This window comes from Acipenser ruthenus, chromosome 22, assembly GCF_902713425.1.
Source record: "Acipenser ruthenus chromosome 22, fAciRut3.2 maternal haplotype, whole genome shotgun sequence".
Lineage (NCBI taxonomy): Eukaryota > Metazoa > Chordata > Actinopteri > Acipenseriformes > Acipenseridae > Acipenser > Acipenser ruthenus.
The window spans coordinates 29,870,131-29,896,886 of record NC_081210.1 but is presented as its reverse complement, the minus strand read 5'-3'; the positions used below and the strand labels follow the sequence as shown (position 1 = coordinate 29,896,886).

General features: G+C 46.7%; 2 protein-coding genes across 18 annotated transcripts in view; one reads left to right on the top strand and one right to left on the bottom strand.

Annotated features, from left to right (window-relative positions):
• LOC117431631 (drebrin-like) overlaps nt 1–9,728 on the top strand; it is a 40,045-nt gene extending 30,317 nt beyond the window's left edge. For 2 of the 14 annotated variants that reach the window (XM_058996466.1, XM_058996465.1), the window contains exons 5-15: nt 753–899; nt 1,339–1,416; nt 2,220–2,371; nt 2,664–2,727; nt 3,457–3,513; nt 4,704–4,818; nt 6,544–6,666; nt 7,121–7,255; nt 7,927–8,456; nt 8,825–8,930; nt 9,275–9,728. In XM_058996466.1, the coding sequence (XP_058852449.1) occupies nt 753–899; nt 1,339–1,416; nt 2,220–2,371; nt 2,664–2,727; nt 3,457–3,513; nt 4,704–4,818; nt 6,544–6,666; nt 7,121–7,255; nt 7,927–8,456; nt 8,825–8,930; nt 9,275–9,342 (1,575 nt within the window). In that variant the 3' untranslated portion in view covers nt 9,343–9,728. Of the gene's footprint in view, nt 1–752; nt 900–1,338; nt 1,417–2,219; nt 2,372–2,663; nt 2,749–3,456; nt 3,514–4,703; nt 4,819–6,543; nt 6,667–7,120; nt 7,256–7,926; nt 8,457–8,824; nt 8,931–9,274 lie in introns of all 14 variants that reach the window. The other 12 variants (XM_058996464.1, XM_058996461.1, XM_058996462.1 and 9 more) reach the window with 11 other exon arrangements.
• A 2,936-nt stretch (nt 9,729–12,664) lies between these two features.
• Nucleotides 12,665–23,134, bottom strand: LOC117413059 (proline-rich protein 7-like). 4 transcript variants are annotated; one of them, XM_058996477.1, is made up of 3 exons: nt 22,506–23,134; nt 18,990–19,895; nt 12,665–16,896 (listed from the first exon to the last, which is right to left on the bottom strand). In XM_058996477.1, the coding sequence occupies exons 2-3, from the start codon at nt 19,219–19,221 to the stop codon at nt 16,553–16,555; spliced, it is 576 nt and encodes a 191-aa protein (XP_058852460.1). In that variant the 5' UTR covers nt 19,222–19,895; nt 22,506–23,134; the 3' UTR covers nt 12,665–16,552. The 4 variants fall into 4 exon arrangements, with proteins under 4 accessions (XP_058852460.1, XP_058852458.1, XP_058852462.1 ...); XM_058996475.1 differs by having other exon boundaries at nt 18,990–19,890; XM_058996479.1 differs by having other exon boundaries at nt 22,652–23,134.
• Between the last annotated feature and the right edge of the window lie 3,622 nt (nt 23,135–26,756).

Here is a 26,756-nt window from a genome sequence, read left to right as displayed (position 1 = left end):
GCAGAAAAGTTTCCCGTAGAGCATAGCATAGGCAGGCATTGTAAAGACCAGCAAGGCAATGTAAAGCATATTAAAAAGAAAAAACAAACAAACAGGCAAAACTATGGGGAAAGTGTGGTAAAACTGCAGAAGTACCATGGTAACTTTAAGGGGTCCTATAAAGGGTAACTATATATTTTTTTCATGTTTTGTTTTTTTACTTGTTTAAATATCTTATACAGTAGCTGGGACTTCTGTACTCTCTGACACGATATATTCCATTGACCAACAGCAGCAGCAGCTGTAAAGGGGGCAGACCTTAGTGGCACTCCCCCTAGTGGTCAGCCAGTAATGAATTCAATGAGATTGAAATAGAGGATGATAAGAGAACATACACAATTAGATACTGAACAGATAATAAAGTGGACGGCTATTTGGGCAAACCAAAGCACTGTACAGTAGGAGGCCTGTGTCTAGCCAATGTGTTCAAATGATGATGAAGCCCACTTCAGACAATGCATTCTCTTTATCTCCCCAGTGCTGTCTTTCACTGGCCTGAGGGCTGTTTGTGAGATTTCTGTTCTTCTTGTAGTTTAATGTGCAGCAGATTCATTCCGAGTCAGACAGACGCCTACTCTCTGTGATGTGTGCCAGTAGCACAGATGGAGACTGATTTAAGTATGGGGGTCAGGGCACTATGAATGGAAATGCAGCTGAACATGTGCTGCAACTAACTTACTACTAACCACGCCCCCGCTGGCCTGCCTCTGCAGGGAGTGGACGTCATCATCAATGCCAGCAGCATGGAGGATATCGACCCCGCGGCTATCGGCCAGAGACTGACCAACGGGACAGCTGTGATCGCCAGTCCTGTGCTGAGCCGACTGCGAATAAGAGAGGAGGAGCAGACGCAGCCTGTGGTGAGAGAGAGCTTTTCAGTGTGTGTGCGTGCGTGCGTGTGTGTGTGTGTGTGTGTGTGTATTGTACAAGATCACTTTGGAGCAGGGGTGTCCAATCACAGTCTGGAGGGCCATTCCATCCCGGGTTTAACTGTTGGAATGCAATAATGAACTGCTTTAGGGTCTGGGTGGAGATAGAGGTTCAGTTGGGTCAATTATCCAATTCAAAACAGGGTTGGAACTATGAGCAGGACCCTTGCCCACCCCCGTTACCCTGAGCGAGGTGCTTGTAATAACCCGCTCTCCTGTTCTTCCTGCCCCCCCCGTTACCCTGAGCGAGGTGCTTGTAATAACCTGCTCTCCTATTCTTCCTGCCCCCCCGTTACCCTGAGCGAGGTGCTTGTAATAACCTGCTCTCCTGCGCAGGTAACTCACCCAAACTCCCTGTCTCTTCCAACAGGGCACCTGTTATGAGAAGACCAACGCTGAGATCGAAATGAAAAAGATCAATCGAGAGGAGTTCTGGGAACAAGCCAAGGTACGAGCGTGATTCTGTGTGTGTGCGTATGCGTGCATGCGTGCGTGCGTGTGTCTGTCTGTGTGTGTGCGTGCTCGCGTGCGTGCGTGCGTGCGTGCGTGTGTGTGTGTGTGTGTGTGTGTGTGTGTGTGTGTGTGTGTGTGTCGAGGCACAGGCGCTCTGTAATATGGGAGAGAAAGATCTCCATGAATCCGGGCCTGGTGACCAGAGAGGACTGAAACTGCAAGGTCTCATCTTGATCAAGGGCTTTCAGAGCATGCTGGCAGGACCTGCCATCTCTGTGTAATCAAGAGCAGTGAAAGAGGCCAGCAGAGCCAAACACAATTAACCTTTGACATGGACGGCTAGTTCCAGCTGCACATTCCAATACGGCTTCTTCTAATATCCTGTCAGCAAGTGATGCACACTTCCCTATGTGCTGGAAGCTACTTTCTTTTTAAACTGTCAATGTAAATCTAGAGAGAAACGAATCAGAAAGGTCATTGAAGTCCACGGTCTCCTTGGCTTTGACAGATTAAAATGTAATAGAATGTGAAGTAAGCAGCTTTGCATGATAGCGACCCTTACCAATTGGTGAAATCAAAGATACTGATATGCATTCCTTGAGCGTCCTTCCCTTTCCCTAATTACATCCCTTTGTGTTCGTTCAGTTCTGAGTCATTCTGTCTCTCGCTGTAATGAAATTCAGGTGAATGTGATTGAAATGCAATGGATAAAGGGATGGCGTTGAGGTGCAGTGGGTGGTGATGAGGTGCAGTGAGCAGTGCTGTGGTGCAGTGGGGTGATTGTGCCTGGCTCCACAGCGCGACGAGGAGATGCGGAAGGAGGAAGAGAGGAGGAAGGCTCTGGAGGAGAGGCAGCGGTTCGAGGAGGAGCGCATGGAGCTGGAGAGGAGAGAGCAGGAGGAGCGAGAGAAGAGGTACCATGAGAGGGAGATGCAGATCGAGGAACACAGGTAACCCCTCCGCACCGGCTCGACCTCCAGGCAATTCAAATTGCAATCGCAGTTGAACCTTGGCACACACCTACGCAAGAATCATACCATATAGTCAATTGATTTATATAGTATGTTTCTGTATTTATAATAGAGAGGAAACATGTTCATGCGTGCAGTTTTGTAGTGTAATGCTAATTTATAATTGTAATTACTGCAGCATACTTGTAAGTGTGACTGCAATTGAACAATATAGCATTGTGATTGGAATTGCAATTCTTATTGACAGCAGGCTGTTTTTTCTCTTGGACAGGAGACAGCAGCAGAGCAAGGAGGTAGAGGATGTGCAAGAAAGGACGAAAGACCAGTCCATTTTTGTAAGAGAAAGCTGTCTGTCTGTGAGTAAAGCATGCCTAGAGAGGAGCGCAGACCTCCCGCTGGCTAGGGGGCGCTGTGGGTTTCCAACCTGACTCGCGTTCTTGGCTTCACTTTGCACAATCGGCCATGCTCACGTGGACCCCACCGGTGCAGTGCATGTGAAACGTTCCTCCGTTCTCAATGTCCAGCGCACTCTCTGCGTAGAGATATGCATAGCTGTCTGTCTTCTCAGTCTGTCTATCTGCCTGCTTGCCTATCTGTCTTGTCTGTGTCAGCTGACTGTTGTGAGGATGCTGCAGATATTTGAATAAAGCTCGGATAGAGTATATCAGTCCCTTTTAAAGCATTGAAACAAAGATCTGCATTTAAAGCGCAGTGAGTGAAGTCCACCCCATACCTCCAGTGTGTAGAATATGAGATCATCAATAACATTGCAATCTGCACCGTACCACAGCACTGCAGTGTTTGACAGGAAGGTATTGAGGGTTGTGTGGAAACTACAGAGTTGACTTTCCATTTAAAAAAACAAACAAACAATGAAAACGTCTTTTTAAAAAAAATCTTACCACATTTACAATCAGTGCAGTGGAAATGGCAACACTTTGTATTGAAGTTGCATTAGCCCTCACACATCCTAGTGCTGGAGAGAATCAGTTGATTTGGAGCCCCCTGCTGGTAAGAGACGGGAATGACGGTTTTAAAACGCTGTCCCCCTTTCCCTTGCTCAGGTAGAACAGGAGGAAGAGGCCAGTCAGCAGCTCAAGAAGATGGAGTCGGAAGTAGAGGTGGGTTGTTCTAGAGAGCATCCACAAGGGGGCGCAGCTTAGACCAGAGCGTTTTGTCTTCTTCCTTTTTCTTTCTGACTTCTTCTTTTTTTCATGTTGATTATCTGGAATGTAGCCAGAAGATGTACGTCCAGTCAAAATGTTAGTCTTATTAGGTGTCCTTTAATACAGGGGTGTCCAGTCACAGTCCTGCAGGGCCAGTCCAATCCAGGTCTGGATGCGGGTTTAACTGGCTCAGTGAAATAGTTTAGAACAGGGTTGGAACAAAAGCCAGGAGTGGAAGAGACAGCTTTGAACACCGCTGCTTTCGTATTTCTAAACCTTGACCTCTATTAACCCCTTGCTTCCCAGCACCCTATTATAAAAACAGTTACAATTCCTGCAGTGCTTTAGAAGCCTCGGACTCGAATCCACCAATCAGCTGCACCAGAAGGCACGGCCACGTAGATAGATGTCTGTAATAAAATAAAAAACAGAAGAAAAGCAGAACGGTTGAAAATGCAAATAAATCTGCGATTTGAAAGAGGTTTAAAAGAGCCACAAAGGCTCAGTTTAGCAGGATCTACTGTCTATAGAGGGGTTGCATGTGGAGTGTGACGCCTCCTCCTTCAGCAGAACCATGAACCCTGACTCGGACTCAAGCACATTGCACACACTGTACCCAGATTATAAAAACATACAGTCACCGCGTCAGACTGCAAAACAACAGCAACATGGTACCCAAATATAGAGATAGTGAAGACCCCGATGAAGGCACTCTCTGGACAGTGTGCGTCAGAACTCCGTCTTGGTTTCACAGGGCCTGGTGAACACTAATCCTGGGCCGGTCGGAGACTGTAGTGCTAACATGGGCCTGTGAAACCAGCCGTTTTTTACTTGACTGAGCTTCTTTAATCGGTTCCAACACATCGTTAATAAAAATTGCAATCCGTGGTATTCTGTTAAAATGAGCTTCTCACTGTGGCAACAAATTACTTCAATTTAAGTCACTGTTAGTTAGTCAATTCAATTGGCTTCAAATGAAAGCAGCTGAACAATTGTGTAAAATGTCAGTTCCAATTCTCTCCCAAGGAATTTGAATTGGGAATGGATTTTAAAAAGGAATTTGAACTGAAAAGCAGGAACCCTGCCCCAGAGTGTGTAAGCATTGTACGTCTCCTGATGCATGTCCTTCTGTGTGTGTCCTGCAGGAGGCAGCAGCGATCATCGCTCAGAGGACAGACAACCCTCGCGAGTACTTCAAGCAGAGAGAGCGGGCCGTGGCCATCAGCTTCGACAGCTCCCCTCTCTCCAGCCACAGGGCAGGTAGGGTCACATGGTTCAGTCGCCGTGAACCCAGTGATGCAGGCAGCACTCTCCTTCAAAGGCTTGTCTTTGTTTTCTTTACTAATCCATCTGGTACTGTGGACTCTGTTAGTGGCTGAACCGTCCAACCCCATCACTAATAATAAGAACCAGTTACCGTAGCAACCCTCTAGCAGGCTAGGGAAACCACAATAAAGATTCTGTGGGTTTGTGGAGTAATGCTGAGGCAGGCTCAGTGAGAGAGCTGCTGTGGTAAACTACTCCACCCAGATCAGAAAATAGATGCAGGCAGACATCCTTCCTATCTCAGTGTAAAGATCACTTCACAATGAAGGCCTCTTTTTCACAGTACTGATTGGCTCCTATGGAAAGTCCCCATCAGTATTAAGGCCCCCCCTGTATTCAGTATTAAGGCCCCCCTCTCCAGTCCATCATCTCTCCAGTTTTCAGTTGATCTATTTTGAACAGGGAATTTTCCAAAACGCTGTTGCAAACGTACCGTTCCGGATCCCTTGCATCTCTCAAGGTGTTTGGAAGATCAAGAACAGTTTCTGTTGCTGTTTTTGCGTCGCTAGACGGCATGTCTGTTACTGGTAATGGCAGTGGTCAGTCTGAACTAGCAGCTATTCGCTGGTCAGTGCTTTTCTAAGGGTCGTTGCACAGTGTTACACCGAATACAGTAGTAAGGATCTGGGACTAGGGGGGATCGCATGGAAAGCTGGAACAAGTTTTGCCCACATTTGAAAGCACAGCATATTAAACATGTTCCGGTGAGAGTTTCGACTGGCTTTGATCAGCCCTGTGTTCTGCCTCTGTGCATAAATTCCAGTTGGCTGTGTGGGGAGAGAAGGGTAGCTGCTCTCCTTACAGATCTGCAGCTGGAGAGGGTGTGTCCTGCAGCAGAGACAGCACTCTCCATACCCACAGCAGAGCCACCGCCTCCATCTCCTTGTTCTCCTGCAAGAGAGGAGACAGGCGCCCCCTGCTGGCTCTGAAGCCGCAGTGCGATGACTTTAACAGCAATGGGCAGGCAGGCAGGGTTACTGAAGGCATGACCTGCAACGTCTGCACTCTGCATGACGCTCTCTCTCGCTCTTTCTCTCTCTCTTTGTCTGTCTGTCTGTCTGTTTGTCTGTCTTTCGTTCTCCCTCTCTTCTCTGTCTGTCCCTCCCTTCTTCCTCCCCTCTCTCCCTGTCCCTTGTGGCCTCTCTCTCACTCTTCCATATTCACACACTCACTCTATTACACCCCCTGCCTTTCCTCTCAAACCCCACACACCTCCTCTCCTGTCCCTGGCTTATCTCCTTGTCTCCTCACCTGTCTCCTCTCTCTCTCTCTCTCTCTCACACACACACACACACACACTCTCAATCTCCTCTCCCTCCCTCCTTTCACACCCTCTCTTCCTCTCTCCTTGCCTCTCCTCACACACACTCTTTCCCCCTCCTCTCTCCCTGCTTCTCACATACTCTCTCCCTCTCCTCTCTCCCTACCTCTCGCACACTCCCCCTCTCTCCCTCCCTCCTCTCTCCTCACACACACTCGCCCCCCCTCCTCTCTCCCTGCCTCCCCTCACACTCTCTCCCTCCCTCCTCTCTCCTCACACACACTCGCCCCCCCTCTCCCTCCTCTCTCCTCACACACACTCGCCCCCCCCTCTCCTCTCTCCCTGCCCCCCTCTCCTCTCTCTCCCCCCTCCTCTCTTTTCCCTGGCCCCCCTCTCAGGCCGCTTGGAGAGCCCGTTCTTGAAGCTGCACCACAGTCTCCCTGAGCCCAGCTCGTCCCCCCCTTGCTCCCCGCTGCTGTCGCCCGCCCTGCCCCTCACCCAGCTGCAGCCCAGCCTGCCCGGTAGGTACTGCACTGGCCCTGTCTGGCTGGAGGGCTGCTACAGTGAGACCGCCCCCCCTCGCTCAGTCAGCATCCTGAGCTACACAACTGCAGGGTGGTTTCTGTACCACTGCAATGGTGGGAAAGGTGCATCACTGTAGTCATTTACTGTATAGTCCTGACAGACACTCAGGGGGTGTCACTCATGAGATATATAGAAGTGCAGCACTACAAAGAATCTAGACAAACGTTTCTACTCTGTGTGTGTGTCCGTCCGTCCGTATGTAGGTGCGTGTGTCACGTGTTTTTGTGGATTAGGTGGATGTGGATCGTGTGCTTTTCTATCTGCTTGTTTGTTACTAACACACTTACTTTTATTGGCATTATTTTGTATTCTACTTCAAAAATAATTTGTTCAGTTTCCTCCTGGAACCTGGGATTTCCCTGAAGCATTGACCCCTGAATGTCTTTCTAGAAGATGACCTCATCAGTGCCAGCCCTGACCGGAGCCCCACCCCTCTCTTAACCACACCCATTCCCAGAATCGTGACCACACCCATCTTCGAGGAGACTGAGGATGACACGCAGCCGGACAGCCACAGCGACTGGGGTGAGTAAAGAGGACAAACCGAGAAAACCGAAAACAAGAGGCAGGATTCTGCAATAAATGGGCTACATTTAGCCAAAGTGTTTATTTGCAAATAGCTGCAACAACGTGCCAATGCCACTAACTAGGACAGCTAATCTCCTACACAAGGACACTGTGTCCTGTCTAATTTGTCTGATTCCAAGGTTAGTCTGTGTCAGGCGTGGGGGAGCTCAGCTATTGGTTCAAGATCCGCTCCTTAACGCCCCAGTCAAGGGGTCCTTGTGACATCATAAACTGGAAGACTGAACAACCTGCCACTTGTGAGCTCCATTCTGAATGGCCAGGGCAGTAAAGTACGACCATCAGTTTTCATTTCAAAGTAGATTAAAATTTGTCTGATTTGCCAGTCAAATTAGAATCTTTTATCATACAATGTCTATTCTATTTCAGTCACCTGAGTTTATAAAACGCAGTCAGTCATTGGGGTTGTTGTCCTTTAGAAGATGTTCACTTACTTAATTCAAACTAAATATAATGGAAGATAGTTAGTAAATTCAGTTATTTTTAATGTCGTCTAAACACTCCTCAATGAATTTGCAAGGTTTCTTTTAGCAGGTTTGAATTCGGCCCAGTTCAGTGTTTTTATAGTTAAACAAACGGTCTAGTTTTGGAGTTTCATTGCTTCCTTGCAGCAGCCCCCCCACCCCCCGAGCCTGCCCTGCCCCCCTGTGTGGACTCGTCCAGGGACAAGCCTGAGCAGAGCGTCGCCCCTCAGATGCACGAGGAGGAGCCCCTCATCTCAGACTTCCGAGAGATGCACCCCATCCCAGAGCCAGTGCCCCCACCCCAGGACCCCACGGCCAGCCTGCTGGACCTGTGGGACAGCCCCGCCCCTCAGTGTGCTCCAGAGCAGCTGCCCCTGCTAGTGGAGGCCCCTCCCCAGGACCCCTCCTCCTCCGCGGCCCCCCTGCCCCTGCACTCGGAGCCCCCTGCAGCAGAGGGGACCCTCCTGAGCTTCGACGACCTGCCCGAGCCCCCCGCCACATTCTGTGAGGCCGAGGAGGGGGGAGACAACCCCCCCAGCCTGGTGGACATCGGCGGCCAGCACCAGATGACACTCGGGTACCAGCGCGCCCTGCAGGAGGCATCGGGGTCCGACAGCCAGGACAAGGAGGAGCTGCTGATGACCAACGGAGAGACGCTGCAGAAGGAGGGGACGCAGGTAATATAGAGAGGAGGAGGAGGAGGAGGAGGAGGAGGAGGAGAAACAGGCAGCCAGGGTATTCATGGTTTAAAACACAGGGAAGACTGATGACGTCTCTAAAAGCTTTGTTATTTCTGTTATACACCACTAGAGGGCAGCCCAGGTTAAGGACTGTAGTGAGAAAGAGGCAGGGTAGACCACCAGTGCGGGGATGGCATGATTTGGATCATGTGTTTCAAGATTTATTTACATGATTATGGTGGAATAGTTTAAAAAATAAATAAATAAATAAATAAATAAATTGTTTGTTTAACCCTTTTCATACACAAAATATTGATTTATATATATATATATATATATATATATATAAATTTTTTTTATCGAAGGCGAGCGAAGGATATTTTAGCCAATCACAAGAGGAGGAATTCGCCCAATCAGATGAGTGCTCTGCAAAAGTGGCCCCGGGACCCATCTTCTATAACAAGCCTCCAGGTAGTGTTGATGATGATGATGATGATGATGATGATGATGATGATAGCATGTATAGTGGCAGGATGGAGATGAGCAGGGCTGGGGTTACCCACAATGCAGTGTGGCCCTGCACAGAGAAGCCGAGCTGCTCAAACTGTGTGAAATGACAGTGTCTGCTACACACCGTGTATTGCATTATTCCAAATCACAGCTACAAAGATCGGGCTCAGCAGGACTCGCTGTCAAACATTAACCAGTGAGGGATGACGTGTGTAAGCGCTGGATAAGATGCAGTGGAATTTCAGCACTGTGACTTGTCACTGCGTGTGGCAGCTGAATGCTGTGTCCTGTTTGTTTTGCTGCAGAGATTGACATCACCTGCTGGGACACGGACCCGGTGACAGAGGAGGATGAGTACGGAGCAGAGGAGTGAAGAGGGAGAGACGGAGAGAAACACTTTGAAAACTAATAATGTAACAATAAGCCTTGCATCAAAAATTCTGTAAAATGAAAAAAAAACAAAAAAAAAAACGTTTAGAGTTCTTGTTAAAGGTGCAGCCTGTTTTTAATTCATTAAAAATATAAACTGTGGGGATTGTGGCGAATCGTGTTGGGAAGGATCTGCTTCGGAAAGGAAAAGCGAACTGCTTAAATTTGCAATCAAACTTTTGATAGCCTTGCATTAGATATTGCCTTTGATACAGACGACCTGTCTGGTTTAGTGGACAGGGCTACACTAGCGTGTTTGTGATGTTGGGGATGAGAAGCACATAGAAAAATAAGGATACATTTTAAAATAATAAATACCCTATTTCCACACCCTGTGCCATTTTTTATTTGTTATCATATTTTCTAATTTTTGATACTTGATCACTTCTGGGCTAACGAGAAGACGAGCTTGAAGGGAAACGGAGGGTTTGTTAGATCTTTGTTAAACGTGTTTTATAATTTGGGGCGGAGATTCAGGGAGGTAGCCTTCCCCTCGTGCCAGGTTTACAGGACTGACGCCCCTACCCTACGTATTGCAGTTGGAGACGCACTGCACTTCAAGATCATTCATAGTGTTGGAATTCATATACATACAGTGCATGTACATTTTTTTGTGTATTAATTGCATGATCAATCAACCCTTAGCTGCTTTTGGTCTTATACTCCCTCTGGAAATCAGGCTACCACAATTATAAATCCTGAAGCAGCGACACTGCGCCCTTGTATTCCTGCATCTTCAATTATTCCAGAGTTAAAATCGGGGGGGGGGGGGGGGTAAATGTTGTTTGTTGGTATTTTATTTAAACTATCTACCTCTGTTAAATAAAACACCCAACGCAATCGCTGTCATTGGCAATCAAGCTCTTTTTCTGCCGTGTTTCAGTACTACGAGTTTGACCTGCGCTCCTCTCTCTGTGATACAAACCCCAGCAGGGGTGGAGTGTGAGGTATTATTGGAGTTCATGATCAGTCCTGTAATACCAGACCTACACACGGGCGAGCTATTTACATATCGAGGGAAGCGTATGTTGTGCAGGATCAGAAACAAGCAATAAAAACAATCAAATCAGTATTAATAATAATAATAATAATAATAATAATAATGTTTACACCTACATTAAAGAATGTTTTGGGATGCTGTGGCTTTCCTTGGGAGAGGACAGGATTCGTTTGTGAATGAGGGAAGGGAGAGGGCGGGCTGTGGTTTTCCTTGGGAGAGGACAGGATTCGTTTGTGAATGAGGGAAGGGAGAGGGCAGGCTGTGGTTTTCCTTGGGAGAGGACAGGATTCGTTTGTGAATGAGGGAAGGGAGAGGGCAGGCTGTGATTTTTATGGGGTGTTTTTAATTTTCTTTTCTGCTTTGGAGGGGGTCACAAATGATTAGAATGGAGCCGGCATCTTTAACATTGACTCTGGCCCTTTGAAATAATTCACTACATTCTACTTCTTGTTATTCTTCACTTCTTCTACTCCGTGGTCGTGTGTAACCCGTTCTCTCCCTCCACGCTGCTAGGAGATGATCCCCCCCCCTTGCAAGGCTAGCGGTTTCCTTTGCCTTTTTTACTTCATTTCTTTCTTACCTTTTCTTCTCCTCCTATTCTCCTATTCTTCTTCCGTCCGCTTCTCACGCACTCCGTTTTTCAAAATAAGCACAAGATTTGCTAAGTGCTGATGTATGTTAATAAAAGAATTCCAGAAACCTCCATGCGAATGTTTGTTTTTTTTGGTTTGTAAAAGCCGTTCAGTGTTCAGACTGGCAACTACCACTCGATATCAAAAGTCATTGTGTAGATGCAGCAGGGAAGTGAGGTACCTGAGTTGAATATCTTTACTTGGTGTGTATTTTCTCGATTCTTCCAGAGTCTTCCCTTCTGTACATTCTACCCCCAGTACAGGCCTGTGTTAGGAATGCTACAAGCACCCTGCCCCTTGAAACCTGCGCACGTATTCTCAGAATGGAAGAACGGAATGTCAGATGCACAAGGACAGAGAGAGCCGATAATCATCTCGGTATCTAACGCAGGACCTCGAACAAAATGAACTGGAATTTAATCTGCAGCTTGCCAGGGTACTGACGAGGCAAGCAGAGATCAGCATCGCTCCTTCCTTCTCCGTGTAGCTGAGATCCCTCCGTCTGAGAAATGAACTGGAGCATAATAACAACACTGCTGCGTTGAGGCGTTAGCTCCTGGAGCTGCTGACCCGCATCTACATTGAAACACTTTGTATGTTTGCAGAACACAGACTGTGAAACGCAGTGCTGCAGCAGCCGTGACCAGGCCTTAGCAAGAGCAAGCATGGTGCAATGGAATGAAACACAGGCCTGCTGAACACTGCAAAGAGACCTGCATTTAAATTAGCATTTGGAATTTGCATATCATTCTCCAGATAGCATGCAACCACGTGGCACTGTATGTTGCAGACACAGCTGTTAAAATGAGTTCATGTGTTCACTGCAGAAAGAGAAGCAGTGTCACACCCGTGTAGTTATTTCCTCATTAAAGTGTTTTATGCTAAATGTAAGAAATTCAAGAGCAATACTGGAGTAATAAAATGACGATGGATTGTCCCGGAACTACATTCTTAAAATGATCCGATTCCCCAGATATAGGACAGAGTTTCCAGCAATTGTACCAGTTCCATGAACGCACTAACACACAAAAGGTGTTCCAATAACTGCACGCCTGGACCTGCACATTAACAATGGGCTTTTAAAATATTGTAATTAAGCCACTTTAGGCATACACTTGACTTAACCAAAATCTGTAATTTATTTATAGGCTATTTAAGTTCAAATGCATGGTCTGACTGCAGCTAGACCACTGGAGTGTGTTTCAACTACAACCCATGCATGACATGACTGAGTACCAGGAAGCAGCAGCAACGTCTATGGGTGAGAAATGTCAGCCTATTCCACACTGAAGTACAAAAAATTAGTAGTTTTTTTCTACAGGAGGAAAGGGGGACCCATGACATTATTGTTTCCACAAACAGCAGCTAAGAATAAAGTACAGGAGCTGTGTGTGTTGCAGAGGGAGCCTCGTTCTATTCTGGGCACAGATGCTGGGAATGTTGTTTAGTTGGGTCTGCAATTATGCCGTTCGTGTTTATGCCAGCTGCAGTCTCTTCAGCTAATGAAATAATTCCATGAATCGTACATGTCGTGAACCATGTAGCTCTGACGGGCAGCAGGTCTTTGTAAACAGTATAAAACACACTCAGGGAACATTCAGGCACAAACATGAAACACAGTGTGAAGGCATGTGTACAGAAACAGTTTCCTTTATGGTTAAACATTGCAGTAAATATGAAAGCACAAGATGTGCTCACCAGGAGGTGGCAGGTGCTATTAAAAGAAATCCTAATCAGAGATAAACAGCAGCACCTTTAGGGGAAAGTGTGTGTTTTTTTTTTTTTTTTTCGGCACACAATCACACTTGCTTCAAAACCCGCAGCGTATAGTTTTAGGAATCTCAATCAATAAAGTCAATCGCTAACATTCATCATGGAAAAATAAACAAGCTACACCATTGTATGCACGCACACACGCACGCAAGCACACTGTCTGGGAAAGCGCGTGGCTGATCACCTGCATGGCAGTGCAGAAAATAGCATCTGTCGAGCTGAACTAATGGAGTGGAATGAGCGTCATCATCTGAACCAGCAAAAACTGGAGAAGACAGTAAAACAAGAACAGTGCAATAACCCGTCTGATACCGAGTACAATAAACAAACTGGAGTGTGCACACTGTCTAGTAACACTGCACTGGGACGCACTGAATCACTGGAGCTCAACGCAGGGGCATGATAACGGCTCCCCAGGGATCGTCTTCTTTACCTTTCCTGTAAGGTGTCGAATGATATCTACTGGGTTTTAGTACCTCAATGTTCAGTGCTTGTCTTCAATCTCCTGGCTGCGGTGTCTGTTTGCTTTGAGATTTTGGTTTCTAGCGAGGTTGTTTGCACTGGCACAGTGGAAAGTTGCGTGATGGAGGAAGAGACTGGGCAGGCTTTAGAGGAAGCGTCTCGAAAGCAAGCACATGTGAAAGAGACGTGGAAACCTCACCAGTAAAACATAACAAAACAAAACAAAACAAATCCATCGAACGGTTATTTCAGAGCATATTGATAACGTGCTACGGAAACTAAACGCGTGGCTCTGAAGTAGAAACTCCTTTTAAGGGCTGATCCTGCAATCCAATGCACTTTCTTACTTTATTTATTTATTTATTTATTTATTTATTTATTTATTTATTTACAAGCTACAAAAAAAAAAGTGCTTTTCAGAAACCTTTGGGATTTGAACACATCTCCTCTTTACCTTAACTTGTCACTAGCGTACTGGAAATGTTAACCACATTCAGCCACATAGGACCCCTTTTATCTATACTATAAAGTAGTTACAGCACTAAAGGTGCAATATTGTTGGCCCTAACGGACAAATAATGACAATGCATTGCAACTTGCAGCTTCACTTGTGCATTACACCTGCAATGTAAGATCTCTGTATTATTTTCAGTAGTGAAACATCACAATCACTGCATTTGTATTGTTCTCTAGTCACAGAGTGCTTGCCCGACAGTGGCAACACCCTGTCCCAATATAATGCACTTTCATTGCTGTTTCTCACATGGGGATCCATGTGACATTTTGACAACACAATTAAACTGCTCCACCCCCATTCAAAGTCGTCCGGTAGGGGGCTAGCTTCCCTCTCAGGGGTAACTTCTGAAGTTTCCAACAAGCAGCCTGTGAAGAAGATGCGGTCTTTGTGTCCTGCAGCTGTACGCTGCAATGGTTCACCAGGCCTTGCTGAGGAGTGCTACAGTTTCCCCTCTCAGTACAGAAGCAGCCTGTGAAGAAGATGCAGTCTTTGTGTCCTGCAGCTGTACGCTGCCATGGTTCCCCAGGCCTTGCTGAGGAGTGCTACAGTTTCCCCTCTCAGTACAGAAGCAGCCTGTGAAGAAGATGCAGTCTTTGTGTCCTGCAGCTGTACGCTGCCATGGTTCCCCAGGCCTTGCTGAGGAGTGCTACAGTTTCCCCTCTCAGTACAGCAGCAGCCTGTGAAGAAGATGCAGTCTTTGTGTCCTGCAGCTGTACGCTGCCATGGTTCCCCAGGCCTTGCTGAGGAGTGCTACAGTTTCCCCTCTCAGTACAGAAGCAGCCTGTGAAGAAGATGCAGTCTTTGTGTCCTGCAGCTGTACGCTGCCATGGTTCCCCAGGCCTTGCTGAGGAGTGCTACAGTTTCCCCTCTCAGTACAGAAGCAGCCTGTGAAGAAGATGCAGTCTTTGTGTCCTGCAGCTGTACGCTGCCATGGTTCCCCAGGCCTTGCTGAGGAGTGCTACAGTTTCCCCTCTCAGTACAGAAGCAGCCTGTGAAGAAGATGCAGTCTTTGTGTCCTGCAGCTGTACACTGCCATGGTTCCCCAGGCCTTGCTGAGGAGTGCTACAGTTTCCCCTCTCAGTACAGAAGCAGCCTGTGAAGAAGATGCAGTCTTTGTGTCCTGCAGCTGTACACTGCCATGGTTCCCCAGGCCTTGCTGAGGAGTGCTACAGTTTCCCCTCTCAGTACAGAAGCAGCCTGTGAAGAAGATGCAGTCTTTGTGTCCTGCAGCTGTACGCTGCCATGGTTTCCCAGGCCTTGCTGAGGAGTGCTACAGTTTCCCCTCTCAGTACAGAAGCAGCCTGTGAAGAAGATGCAGTCTTTGTGTCCTGCAGCTGTACGCTGCCATGGTTCCCCAGGCCTTGCTGAGGAGTGCTACAGTTTCCCCTCTCAGTACAGAAGCAGCCTGTGAAGAAGATGCGGTCTTTGTGTCCTGCAGCTGTACGCTGCCATGGTTTCCCAGGCCTTGCTGAGGAGTGCTACAGTTTCCCCTCTCAGTACAGAAGCAGCCTGTGAAGAAGATGCAGTCTTTGTGTCCTGCAGCTGTACACTGCCATGGTTCCCCAGGCCTTGCTGAGGAGTGCTACAGTTTCCCCTCTCAGTACAGAAGCAGCCTGTGAAGAAGATGCAGTCTTTGTGTCCTGCAGCTGTACGCTGCCATGGTTCCCCAGGCCTTGCTGAGGAGTGCTACAGTTTCCCCTCTCAGTACAGAAGCATCCTGTGAAGAAGATGCAGTCTTTGTGTCCTGCAGCTGTACGCTGCCATGGTTCCCCAGGCCTTGCTGAGGAGTGCTACAGTTTCCCCTCTCAGTACAGAAGCAGCCTGTGAAGAAGATGCAGTCTTTGTGTCCTGCAGCTGTACGCTGCCATGGTTCCCCAGGCCTTGCTGAGGAGTGCTACAGTTTCCCCTCTCAGTACAGAAGCAGCCTGTGAAGAAGATGCAGTCTTTGTGTCCTGCAGCTGTACGCTGCCATGGTTCCCCAGGCCTTGCTGAGGAGTGCTACAGTTTCCCCTCTCAGTACAGAAGCAGCCTGTGAAGAAGATGCAGTCTTTGTGTCCTGCAGCTGTACGCTGCCATGGTTCCCCAGGCCTTGCTGAGGAGTGCTACAGTTTCCCCTCTCAGTACAGAAGCAGCCTGTGAAGAAGATGCAGTCTTTGTGTCCTGCAGCTGTACGCTGCTGTGGTTTCCCAGGCCTTGCTGAGGAGTGCTACAGTTTCCCCTCTCAGTACAGAAGCAGCCTGTGAAGAAGATGCAGTCTTTGTGTCCTGCAGCTGTACGCTGCTGTGGTTCCCCAGGCCTTGCTGAGGAGTGCTACAGTTTCCCCTCTCAGTACAGAAGCAGCCTGTGAAGAAGATGCAGTCTTTGTGTCCTGCAGCTGTACGCTGCCATGGTTCCCCAGGCCTTGCTGAGGAGTGCTACAGTTTCCCCTCTCAGTACAGAAGCAGCCTGTGAAGAAGATGCAGTCTTTGTGTCCTGCAGCTGTACGCTGCTGTGGTTCCCCAGGCCTTGCTGAGGAGTGCTACAGTTTCCCCTCTCAGTACAGCAGCAGCCTGTGAAGAAGATGCAGTCTTTGTGTCCTGCAGCTGTACGCTGCTGTGGTTTCCCAGGCCTTGCTGAGGAGTGCTACAGTTTCCCCTCTCAGTACAGAAGCAGCCTGTGAAGAAGATGCAGTCTTTGTGTCCTGCAGCTGTACGCTGCTGTGGTTCCCCAGGCCTTGCTGAGGAGTGCTACAGTTTCCCCTCTCAGTACAGAAGCAGCCTGCTTGCCCTCCTCACACCGCCGTGCTCCTGCCTATGACTGGGAAGGCAGCGGGCAGAGCCTCAGTGCTCTCGGCCGGGAGGTTGGTGCGGTTCAGATCTGCAGTGGACAGCAGTGTCCCCTGGGAGCTCCACTGTCCTGCTCCAGGGAGGTGTATGAACGAGGTGTAGGGCTGCTCCGAGAGGACCGGCTCAGGGAGGGACTTATTCGTTTCGGGGTCCTGGTGTTTCCGGGACCCCCCAGCAGCAGCTTTGGGGTAAACGCCACCCTGGGTGTCGGCCAGAACCTGAGTGTAAGGGGGAGGGGGGTCTTCCATCATCACCGCTTCCTCATAGCAAGGGGGTTTCCCAATCACTTCTGCAGGGACACAGAGAAAAGCAAAAAAAAACGACAGTAGTAAGCTGATGACACTGTAATAAAACGAAATCCCTTTTTATGCTTCCTGCTCTTTGCATTACCCTGGTACAGCCGCTTCCTTATAATGTGTACACACCAGACTAGCTAGATTTATAATGTGTACACACCAGACCAGCTAGATTTATAATGTGTGCACACCAGACTAGCTAGATTTATAATGTGTGCACACCAGACCAGCTAGATTTATAATGTGTACACACCAGACCAGCTAGATTTATAATGTGTGCACACCAGACCAGCTAGATTTATAATGTGTGCACACCAGACCAGCTAGATTTATAATGTGTGCACACCAGACCAGCTAGATTTATAATGTGTACACACCAGACCAGCTAGATTTATAATGTGTGCACACCAGACCAGCTAGATTTATAATGTGTGCACACCAGACCAGCTAGATTTATAATGTGTGCACACCAGACTAGCTAGATTTATAATGTGTGCACACCAGACCAGCTACATTTATAATGTGTACACACCAGACCAGCTAGATTTATAATGTGTGCACACCAGACCAGCTAGATTTATAATGTGTGCACACCAGACCAGCTAGATTTATAATGTGTGCACACCAGACTAGCTAGATTTATAATGTGTGCACACCAGACCAGCTAGATTTATAATGTGTGCACACCAGACCAGCTAGATTTATAATGTGTGCACACCAGACCAGCTAGATTCCTGGGTAACAGTACCAGGAACTACGGCCCCCAGATAAAGGTCTGAGGCTGAGGTTTACTTTGGGATATGCAAATACTTCTTCACTTCCTCATGTGGACACAAACTGTACGTACTACCCTGAAACATACAGTTTCGAGCTAGATTAGCAATGGCATATGAAGCTTTACAGCACTGGGTCATTCTTTCAATATCTCCATTGGTGTGCCATATGTATATATTTGCTGATGATTCACAAAGCTGCATTTACCATCCTAGTTTTATAAAGGTGGAGGATATTAAACAACAATGCCAGCATGTTTACTTAACAGCCCAGGGTGTTTTACAGCGGCGACATGCTAAGAACAGTTTATATAACACTCTACAGCTGTGCCCAACAGTTTTGCATCACCCTTTAGAATGAACTCATTTTGCGTCACAGAGTCGAATGAAACCTGCTGAATAATGGTACGTTAACATATTGAATTACACACCGCTTTGTAGTTTTACATACACTAAAATGGTAGGTGATGCAAAACTTTTGGCCACAGGTGGCACATTGCCACCCACGAAATAATACAGCAGCTACATTCATGTTGAGCAGCTGCATCCTTGAAACACTCCAGCTGACACAGCGGGGTCTACCTTCATTACTGTGCGAAAGCAACATGCTGTACTCGGCTGAACGAAGCCTGTCAAGGGTTTAAAGCTCTGCACATGTCCTGATGTTTCATTATTATTTTAAAGGGGATGACAAAAAAAAAAAAAAAACCTAGTATAAAATGACATTATGCAGATTGGTTTGCTTTGGCAGTTACAATATGAGACATGATGCAAAATGAAGCATAAAACTCACAGGCAGTAGGGCTGACTACAATATGTATAACCTCCCGTCAAAAACAGAACAGCTGCAAGGAACTGACAGAGAGAGAGAGAGAGAGAGAGAGAGAGAGAGAGAGAGAGAGAGAGAGAGAGAGGAGAGAGAGAGACTGAAGCTCAGAGCTGCTCAATGCCCCACACTCTCTTACCTCTCTCCTCTCTCTCTCTTCTATGTCCCAGTCCCCTAAGACTCTGAGATTCCCTCTCACACATCTCCTCTTGTGTTAAATCAGCATCTGTCGCCTTAATCTCCTGCCCAGCCAATTACACACTCCTCTCCTCTCCTCTCCTGTCACCAGAGCTGATTTCCTATTGTTTGTTTTCCACCTAGCTGTGAAGAACTCACGCAATTAATGTGCTTAACAGCCCATTCCAGGACCTGACAGACAAGTACAAAAAAGGACAGCTTTTAATGTAATCCTCTAAACATGCATTCGCTTAGCTTCAGTTGATATGCCAGCAGTGCGAGGCCCTCTATAAAGACTGCATGGCCTTACCGTGTGCGTTTGCCCAGGCGCCGGGGGGTTCCCTGGGGGGGTATCCCTGATACACCAGGGCGTCCATCTCCAGCGTGCGCAGGGTCAGCTCTCTGAGTCTCTCCTCGTGCCTCCTCTTCACCCGGCGCTGCATGTAGCTGCACAGACAGCACAGCAGGACGATCAGCGCCCAGATGAGCCAGAAGCCAGCGAAGCAGGTCAGGAAGGTGTAGGTGCCCTGGGACATCCCCATTGTGAGCAGCGGGGTCCCACTCGCTCAAACCAGCAACAATCACAGACCCGTCTCCACACAGGCTCTCAGCGCCTCACAGGGAGGTTTTAAAACAAATCCCCGAGGCTTGTAATCAAGCCAGCTGCAGCATTTTTAAAAATCTTATCAGAAGTATTTGAAGCACGTGAATGAGTCAGTGCTGCTTAATTTACCAGTGTGTATGATAATCCCTGTATGCTGTGCAACATCTCTCCTCTCTCATACTACATCGCCACATCTCTCCTCTCTCACATTACATTGAAACTGAAGGGGCTGCCTCCTGGACACATGAATGGCTCAGGTTCCTAATAGACAGGTAGCTTCCAGTGCTAATGCCACCAAAGACACTTCTACCAAGAAACCAGCGCCAAGCCAGCACAGAGCTGAGAAGAGCTTAAAGTCCTGGTGCTTTCAAAATCCCACAGAAAAAAACTCCAAGAAAACTAGAGGCGGATTACACTGCTAGGAATCAGCGATCCCAGCCAAGGATGAAAAGGAGAGAAGATAAACTAAACAACTGCTTCCACTCCAGGCATGCGTTCTGCTGAAGGCCGGGAGTCTAGTGCTGTAGAACACGTGTCAAGGTGAAACGTCTGCCTCCCGTATTGAACTGGAAGAAGTGTGTGACTCAGCCAGAAACCAAGCCCCCACCTGGACTGCAACAGAAGAGAAGAATCACAGCATGAGAGCAGATAGAAGCTGCAGTACTAACCCCTGTCTAGCTTGCATTAGCTGCCACAATGTGCAAGTGACAGTTCAGTCTCATAGAAAGACGCCTTACTGTTCCGCGTAAGGTTGCGTTGCTGTTGCCCAGAATCGTATAGACCTGGACTGTCACTTTACAAACCCCCCTGGTTTTCTGTGCCTACTTTATGAGGCTTATCCCATGGAAAAATAAGACTGCCCACATGAATGTAACTGCAGTTAGACAGCAGCTTGCATCTTACTGTTATTATTATTATTTGTTTATTTAGCAGACGCCTTTATCCAAGGCGACTTACAGAGACTAGGGTGTGTGAACTATGCATCAGCTGAAGAGTCACTAACAATTACGTCGCACCCGAAAGACGGAGCACAAGGAGGTGAAGTGACTTGCTCAGGGTCACACAATGAGTCAGTGGCTGAGGTGGGATTTGAACCCGGGACCTCCTGGTTACAAGCCCTTTTCTTTAACCACTGGACCACACAGCCTCACATTTCAAAAATCGTCCTGGGGGCGGGGGGGAAGCCATCAACAGCAATTCTAAAACAATAAAAACGTAAGATTGTGCTGGTGACAACTTGAAGTAGATAGCTTTGGGAATTTAGCCCAACGTGTCAATATTTTTGGGCCGTCTCTTGCAGTCTCTTTTTTTATGTCTACATTCCCAGGCCTGGATAAAATTAGAAAGCGTGTGTGTGTGTGTGTCTCAGTATGTGTGTGTGTCATTGTGTGTGTGTGTCAATGTGTGTGCGTGTGTGTGTGTGTGTGTGTGTGTGTGTGTGTCAGTGTGTCTTTTCTTTCTTATTGTTTTATAAATAAATAACCACAATATTATGTCTTCCTGTTTAGTCAAGGCTGATGCATGTGAACCATTCCTTTTCTGGAGCGGTACTTGCCTCCTACAAGTCTGCATTGCCACAGCGAGGGCTTGTGTCATGTCTAGACCAGATTCCACCCTTTCATTTATTATCAGTGCTTTGATAACTTCACAATAAATCACAATATTTTCTGCTGAGAAAACACAGAGTTTGGCTGAGAGCTCTAGAACTGGAGCAGACCCTTTTAAAAGAACACAGAGCTGCTCAGTTTATTTCACCAGGCTTAAACTCTGCAATGCCTCTATCCTGGCAATACTGTGCTGCAGGACATTTCTACTAATGAAAAGATGCATCTGAGCAGATAGATCATGTACACCTGTCCCCATACAGGTGACAGAAGAACAAAAAAACATGTAACCTGATATTTCATTCTGAAACCCCTTTTGACAAACAGCAGAACGAACTTTACCATTGACAGGCTGCACCAGCCAAGAACATTATGAGCTAGTATCTATCCAGATTCTGGGTTTGGCTGCTGCTGGTCTCCATGGTGACATGTTAATCTCGCTGACCTTTTCAAGCTGAATATCTCTAAAAGGTGAGGCTGTGTTCTTACAGAACAGTGCAACTTTCGTGATTTTCAGTGTTCCTCTCTCCTTTTCTGTGTGCCCTCACAGGGATGGAAATAAGACTCCCATTGCATAGCAGTTTGATCCATTCCTGGTTTTCCTATGAGTTTAGTAAGACACACCTGAGCTTGTTATCTATACATTGTGGTTAATCAAGCTCCGAGTAAAACCAGGAATGGGTGACACTGCTATGCAATAGGAATCTGATTTTTATCCGTGCTTTATAATCTAGTTTGAAGTACACGGTTGTATTATTCCTTAAACCTAAATGATGCAATCTCTGTATTTGGCGTTTAAGAACTAGCGCGATGTGGTGTGTGGTGGCGCGGTGCTGGTTTGGGAATTCCAGTACCAGTTTTCATACGGAAACTTAAAAAAAAAAACAAGCAAAGCAGACCCACGTGTATTAAACTTTTTTTTGTGTGTGTACATGTAAATATTTTTAAATAATCTCGCTCATAAACATAAACATTAATTGATTCTACCTGGGAAAGATTTCTCGATTGAATAATTCCATCTTCACTCGTATACAAACTGTTCTGTACATTCAGGTTCACAGCGCATTTAAAGTGTTTTAGTGAACAATTCTGTACCTGAGTCAGGTAATTTCGGTGCAGGATGGTTTTTATCACATTGTTAGTAAAGGGTGTGTTTTTGCGGTTTGTCTTGTGGTAACAGACCTTATTTATTAAAAAAAAAAAAAAAAAAAAAAACCTTCGAGATTTAAACATCGGAAAACACACTCACCACTCCTAGGGCTCATAGTCCCCAAACCACACTTGCACGCTATAGTTCTTAATTAATAATACAAATAATCCATCAGTGTAGCGCTAGTATTTACTCCCTTTATAACAATACATGTGCAATAAACATCATATATTTAAAAGTGCATTTCCTTTGTGGGATAAGCTTTGTCCTGAAGGTAAATTGTTGAACAGCTGTTGCTGCCGTTACTCGTTTCAATAGAGGGTTTAACACACACACTCTCTCTCTCTCTCTCCCTCCCTCTATATAATAAACAATTAAATAAATATTAAAACAAATACTACATAATATACAGATAAATATATATATATATATATATATATATATATATATATATATAATAAAGCACACCTCGATAGCTTTCCTGCGTCCTCGGCGTTGTTTTTTCGTTTGAAAAGCAGGAAGAGAATCGCTATCCACGGCTTCCAAAAGGGTTCCTTTCAAACCCGTGACTCTATTCAAATAATTGCATTTGCTTAATTGCTAATGATATGCACCTCTTTCGCGCTCTCTCTCCGTGTCTGTTCGATGGTACCGGTCGTTATTCCCTTGGCTGTCCAAATTCATCACATTCACAAGGACACCGCGTATGCTTCAGAAGCACGTCTGTAGTGTCTGCTTCCGAAGAGTACCCAGGCACACGCACCGCCACCGCAGCCAGAGCGCTAGTCCGGTGCTGTCTGTCTCTCAGCCACAGATTCCCCGTGTGTTGCGTAAACATACAACCCACACCGTTGTTGCTCAGCTGTTGCTCTCCCCTCTGTTCAGAGTGCGCGTCTCGGGCGAAAGACGATTATGTGCACCTCCCTTCATCATAAATTGGGAGATAACATCTTTCAGACTATTTTGGCTCCTCCCAACGCACAAGAAATCTTATTTAACTATTTCCAAGTGAATTCATTTCTGTAATGTAATCTGCTTCGTCAAGAAAATAATAATATGTGTTAAAAGTGTTTGGAGGCGTAGCCCCAAATACCCAGTCACACTACCGCCAGCAGTAAACACCTATGCAACACGTCGGGACAAGAAAACAGGATTATTGCACTTTTGTCTGGTTAGAGCAAAGGAGGGAAGCACAAGGTGCCAAAATGTAAGAGTATATTCTGACAGGATAGTCATTTTTGCGAAGATTCTGGGCCACCCAATTGTCCATTGTTCTGTTCCCAGCAGAGGTGTACCCATCTCACTCCCACCCCCAGGTATGCGCTAGGAACCCTATACACCATTTAACGGGAAGTGCTGCGTGTGGTGCGCTGCCGTTACGGACTCTGGCCCCTGATGGTCAGATGAGGTTAAAAGTCGGTTCTTCCACTCCTGGTCTTTGTTCCAACCCTGCTAAACCTGTCCAACTGAACAAATCAAACCTCCATCCACGCCTACACGTACTTAATGACATCATTGCACCTGTTAAACCCGGGGCAGCCTGACTCCCCGGGGTCGCGATTGGATACCCCTGCTCTTTTGCCTAGTGGCTAAGACCCTCGTTTGCAGTGTGCGGGTCTAGGTTTGCACCCAGCCGTCGCCCTGTTACGCCTCTGTCTCATACAGCACTCCAGCACCAGTCACAATTGGACAAACAAACCCCAGAGTCCAGCACTTCTGTGCAGCACTACTGCAATGTAAAATGAAAACTTGGCATCTTGCCTGGCGTCTGCAAGTAATAGACCTGCCAGCGCAGCCCTTTGTGTGCCCAGGTCAGTCTGATCCGCCGAGGGCCGTCACTCGTCTTCATTTCATTAAACCCGAGCTCTTTCTGCCTGGAGCAGCGCAGACAGACGTGTTTATCAGCTGCAGCCGACAGGTGGCTGGCACTCCGAGTTGGGTTTAATAGACCAGCACCATTAAAGCACAGTAATGCGTACGTAGGACCGATATATATTTTTTCTTGAATAGTTTCTTAGCTAACATGTGGACTAACTAACCTTGATTTTGATACCAGTGCCCGCGGGATCTCCTTGTTCTCACTCCGCTGTTTCATCTACACAGTAGCAGACCAACGTGACTCTATTTACACCCGTTTCCTGTTATAAATTCAGAGCACGTTTTAACACTTGCATTCTTTTCTGCTCGTGTGAATGTAGGGTCAGGTCATGTGGGGTCTTAGGCTATTATGTGTCAGCAATTCAAATGTAATTCTATACGAACTAACATAAGAGGTTGCATTTTCCTCAACTTTAGGCATTAGCTCTTTGTGACGTCCATGTCACAGTCGCTTAAATATTTCAGCGCTCACTGACACATCTTTCAGAACAACGGTTTCCCTTTTTCTTCTTGGAAAGCCCTTCATTTGTAACCCCGACTGTCCCGGGTGACGGTGGACTGGGGTATGAGTGTTCCTGACTGATTGCTGTTGGGCTGCGGTGAGAACAGAGCGTGTCTCAGTTCTCAGACTTTCCCCTCGCTGAAGCGGCTGTTAGTCACGACCATTCTCAGAGCCCTCCCCCCTCCCTCTAAGGGTAACACTACACTTGCTGTTTCTCAGCAGCTCCCGTCTCTCTATTAATGCACCCGCCTCTCCTCCATTCCACTCTCCTTACGAATGCCATAATGCAATTGCTAAAAATAGTCATCTCAATCTGTTTCTAAGCATGTAACATTGCAAGGCCAACATGCTTGCTTTAGGTCAAAGCTAGTAGTGGTCGCTCGGTGTTCTTTAAGCCGTTTCAACTGAAGCCCTCGTACTTAAGAGAAAAAGCGAGGAGATCCTTGAAACCAACAAACCATTTTCATGTACTGAATTTCTGAACGAGTCGTACAGTATTTGTCTATTAACCCTGTGTCTGCCTATTCCATGTATTGTAGACATGACATCTGATATGTTAAACGCTAATTCCGCTACTTTCTGTCTGTCTGTCTGTCTGTCTGTTTGACCTGCAGTTTACACTAGTTTTACATGCATTTGTAGGACACTGACCGATACCCGTTTAGTGCCCAGCTTGTTAGTTTTACACGTCGGATCACATTCCATATCGCTATTTCAGGTAGCGCCAGCAAAACAGCAGCCAACCAGCTGCTATGAGATGCCAAATACTGCAGCTAGCTAGCGCTCTGTGCAGCCTCTGGATCTGTTCCTGAATGCCTGGCCGAGTTCAGCACTGAGATGGACTGCAACTCGGGAAGGTGCACGAGTTTCCCGCAGTGCATCCCTGCAGACTGCTTCTAATAAAAGGATTGCAGTCGATTTTTAACTCCATTGATCTCCAGAAGCATTTGTAAAACTGCATGACCTTTGGATCGGGATGTGTCCACACTGGCACATAGTACTGCATCTCAACACCTCCAGCACAGTGCTCATACATCCCTATAGTACACTGCAGCTCAGTTCAGGATGCACAGCCTACGGGAATGCCTCATGCTGCATGGATATCTCCAGAGCTGTTCCATCATTTTCTTCTCAGAAAGCAAACTCCTAAAGATTCATTCTGCCAAATTCTGACTACTGATAGTTATGTCCACAGAGAGTTTAATGGGTACCTTCAAACTTGTCCCCAAGCTGGATTAAAACCCAGACCACCCAAGTAAAACACACTGACAAGCCAAGTGTTTTCAATGTGCACATTCCCTGTTGAACTGATGACCAGGGAGGCTGTTACAAATGGACTTGGGTTGCTGTATGTAGAAAACTTGCATAAACAAAATATATAATTTCAATTGCGCTAGTTTGATAACAATGGCTGGTGCAACTGAGAAAATAAAAAGCATTGGCAACAAATATTATCCGGTACGTAGTCATGCCGACAGAAGAATGAGGCATTTTTTCAAGGCTAGCCTTTATCTTCTGATCCTGTAATAACGGAGGGGCTGATATAACATGAAATGACTCAGCGCTGTGATCTAGTGGTTAGGTTAGCTGAGGCGGGAGCGAGCAGGAGTGTGAAATACAAAGGGAGTTACTCACCTGGAGCTGGCTCGTGTCCCTCAGATCTCTGGTTGAGTCGTGACATTTACTGGAGGAGAGAGGGGGAGAGGGAGAGGGGTGTTGGGCTGACTTCAGGTCTACCTCAATGAAAATGAATGACACAGCTTCCTGACCACATGGTGGTAATGGAGTAACTGGTGTGACTTGTGCCACAAATGACACCCAGACGTGTTAGGAATTTTCGCTGCTGATTTGAGAACCGATGTCATGTCTGCTTTGCGGGGTTGCACAACAGAAACACAGGGATTTGCAGTCCGTGCACAGCCATCTGCCCAGCTGAACGTGCAATAGAGGGACAATGCTTCTGCCCTCAGAAATATTACAGCACCCACCCCACAACTTGGGGAGATTTAGATACAGTGCTCCCTCATAATTTCATGATTCACTAATGCCACGTCTTCAGTAACTTGTACATGTGCTTTACGCTGTGTTTTCAAGGTTTCCCTTTTTTGTGATCACAATAGTGGACAGACTGTATTAAATAATGTAAACACATTCCAATGTGCTTGATAAGCCAGCAGACCGATCCATAAGCAACAGCACACAGGACGACATGGAGTCGAGCTATAAAAAAGCTATAAAAAAATTATATATATATATTATATATATATATATATATATATTTTAGCTCAAAGAGCCAGCTGCCCAACGTTTCGATATGTTGTACATATCTTTCTATATAT

Bases quoted from the DNA above. Each gene is read 5' to 3' on its own strand.
- LOC117413059 (XM_058996477.1), bottom strand. From the start codon at position 19,221: ATGGGGATGTCCCAGGGCACCTACACCTTCCTGACCTGCTTCGCTGGC. The intron at 16,897-18,989 runs GTAAGGCCATGC...GTGTCCCTGCAG, and splicing joins CGCCTGGGCAAACGCACACG to AAGTGATTGGGAAACCCCCT.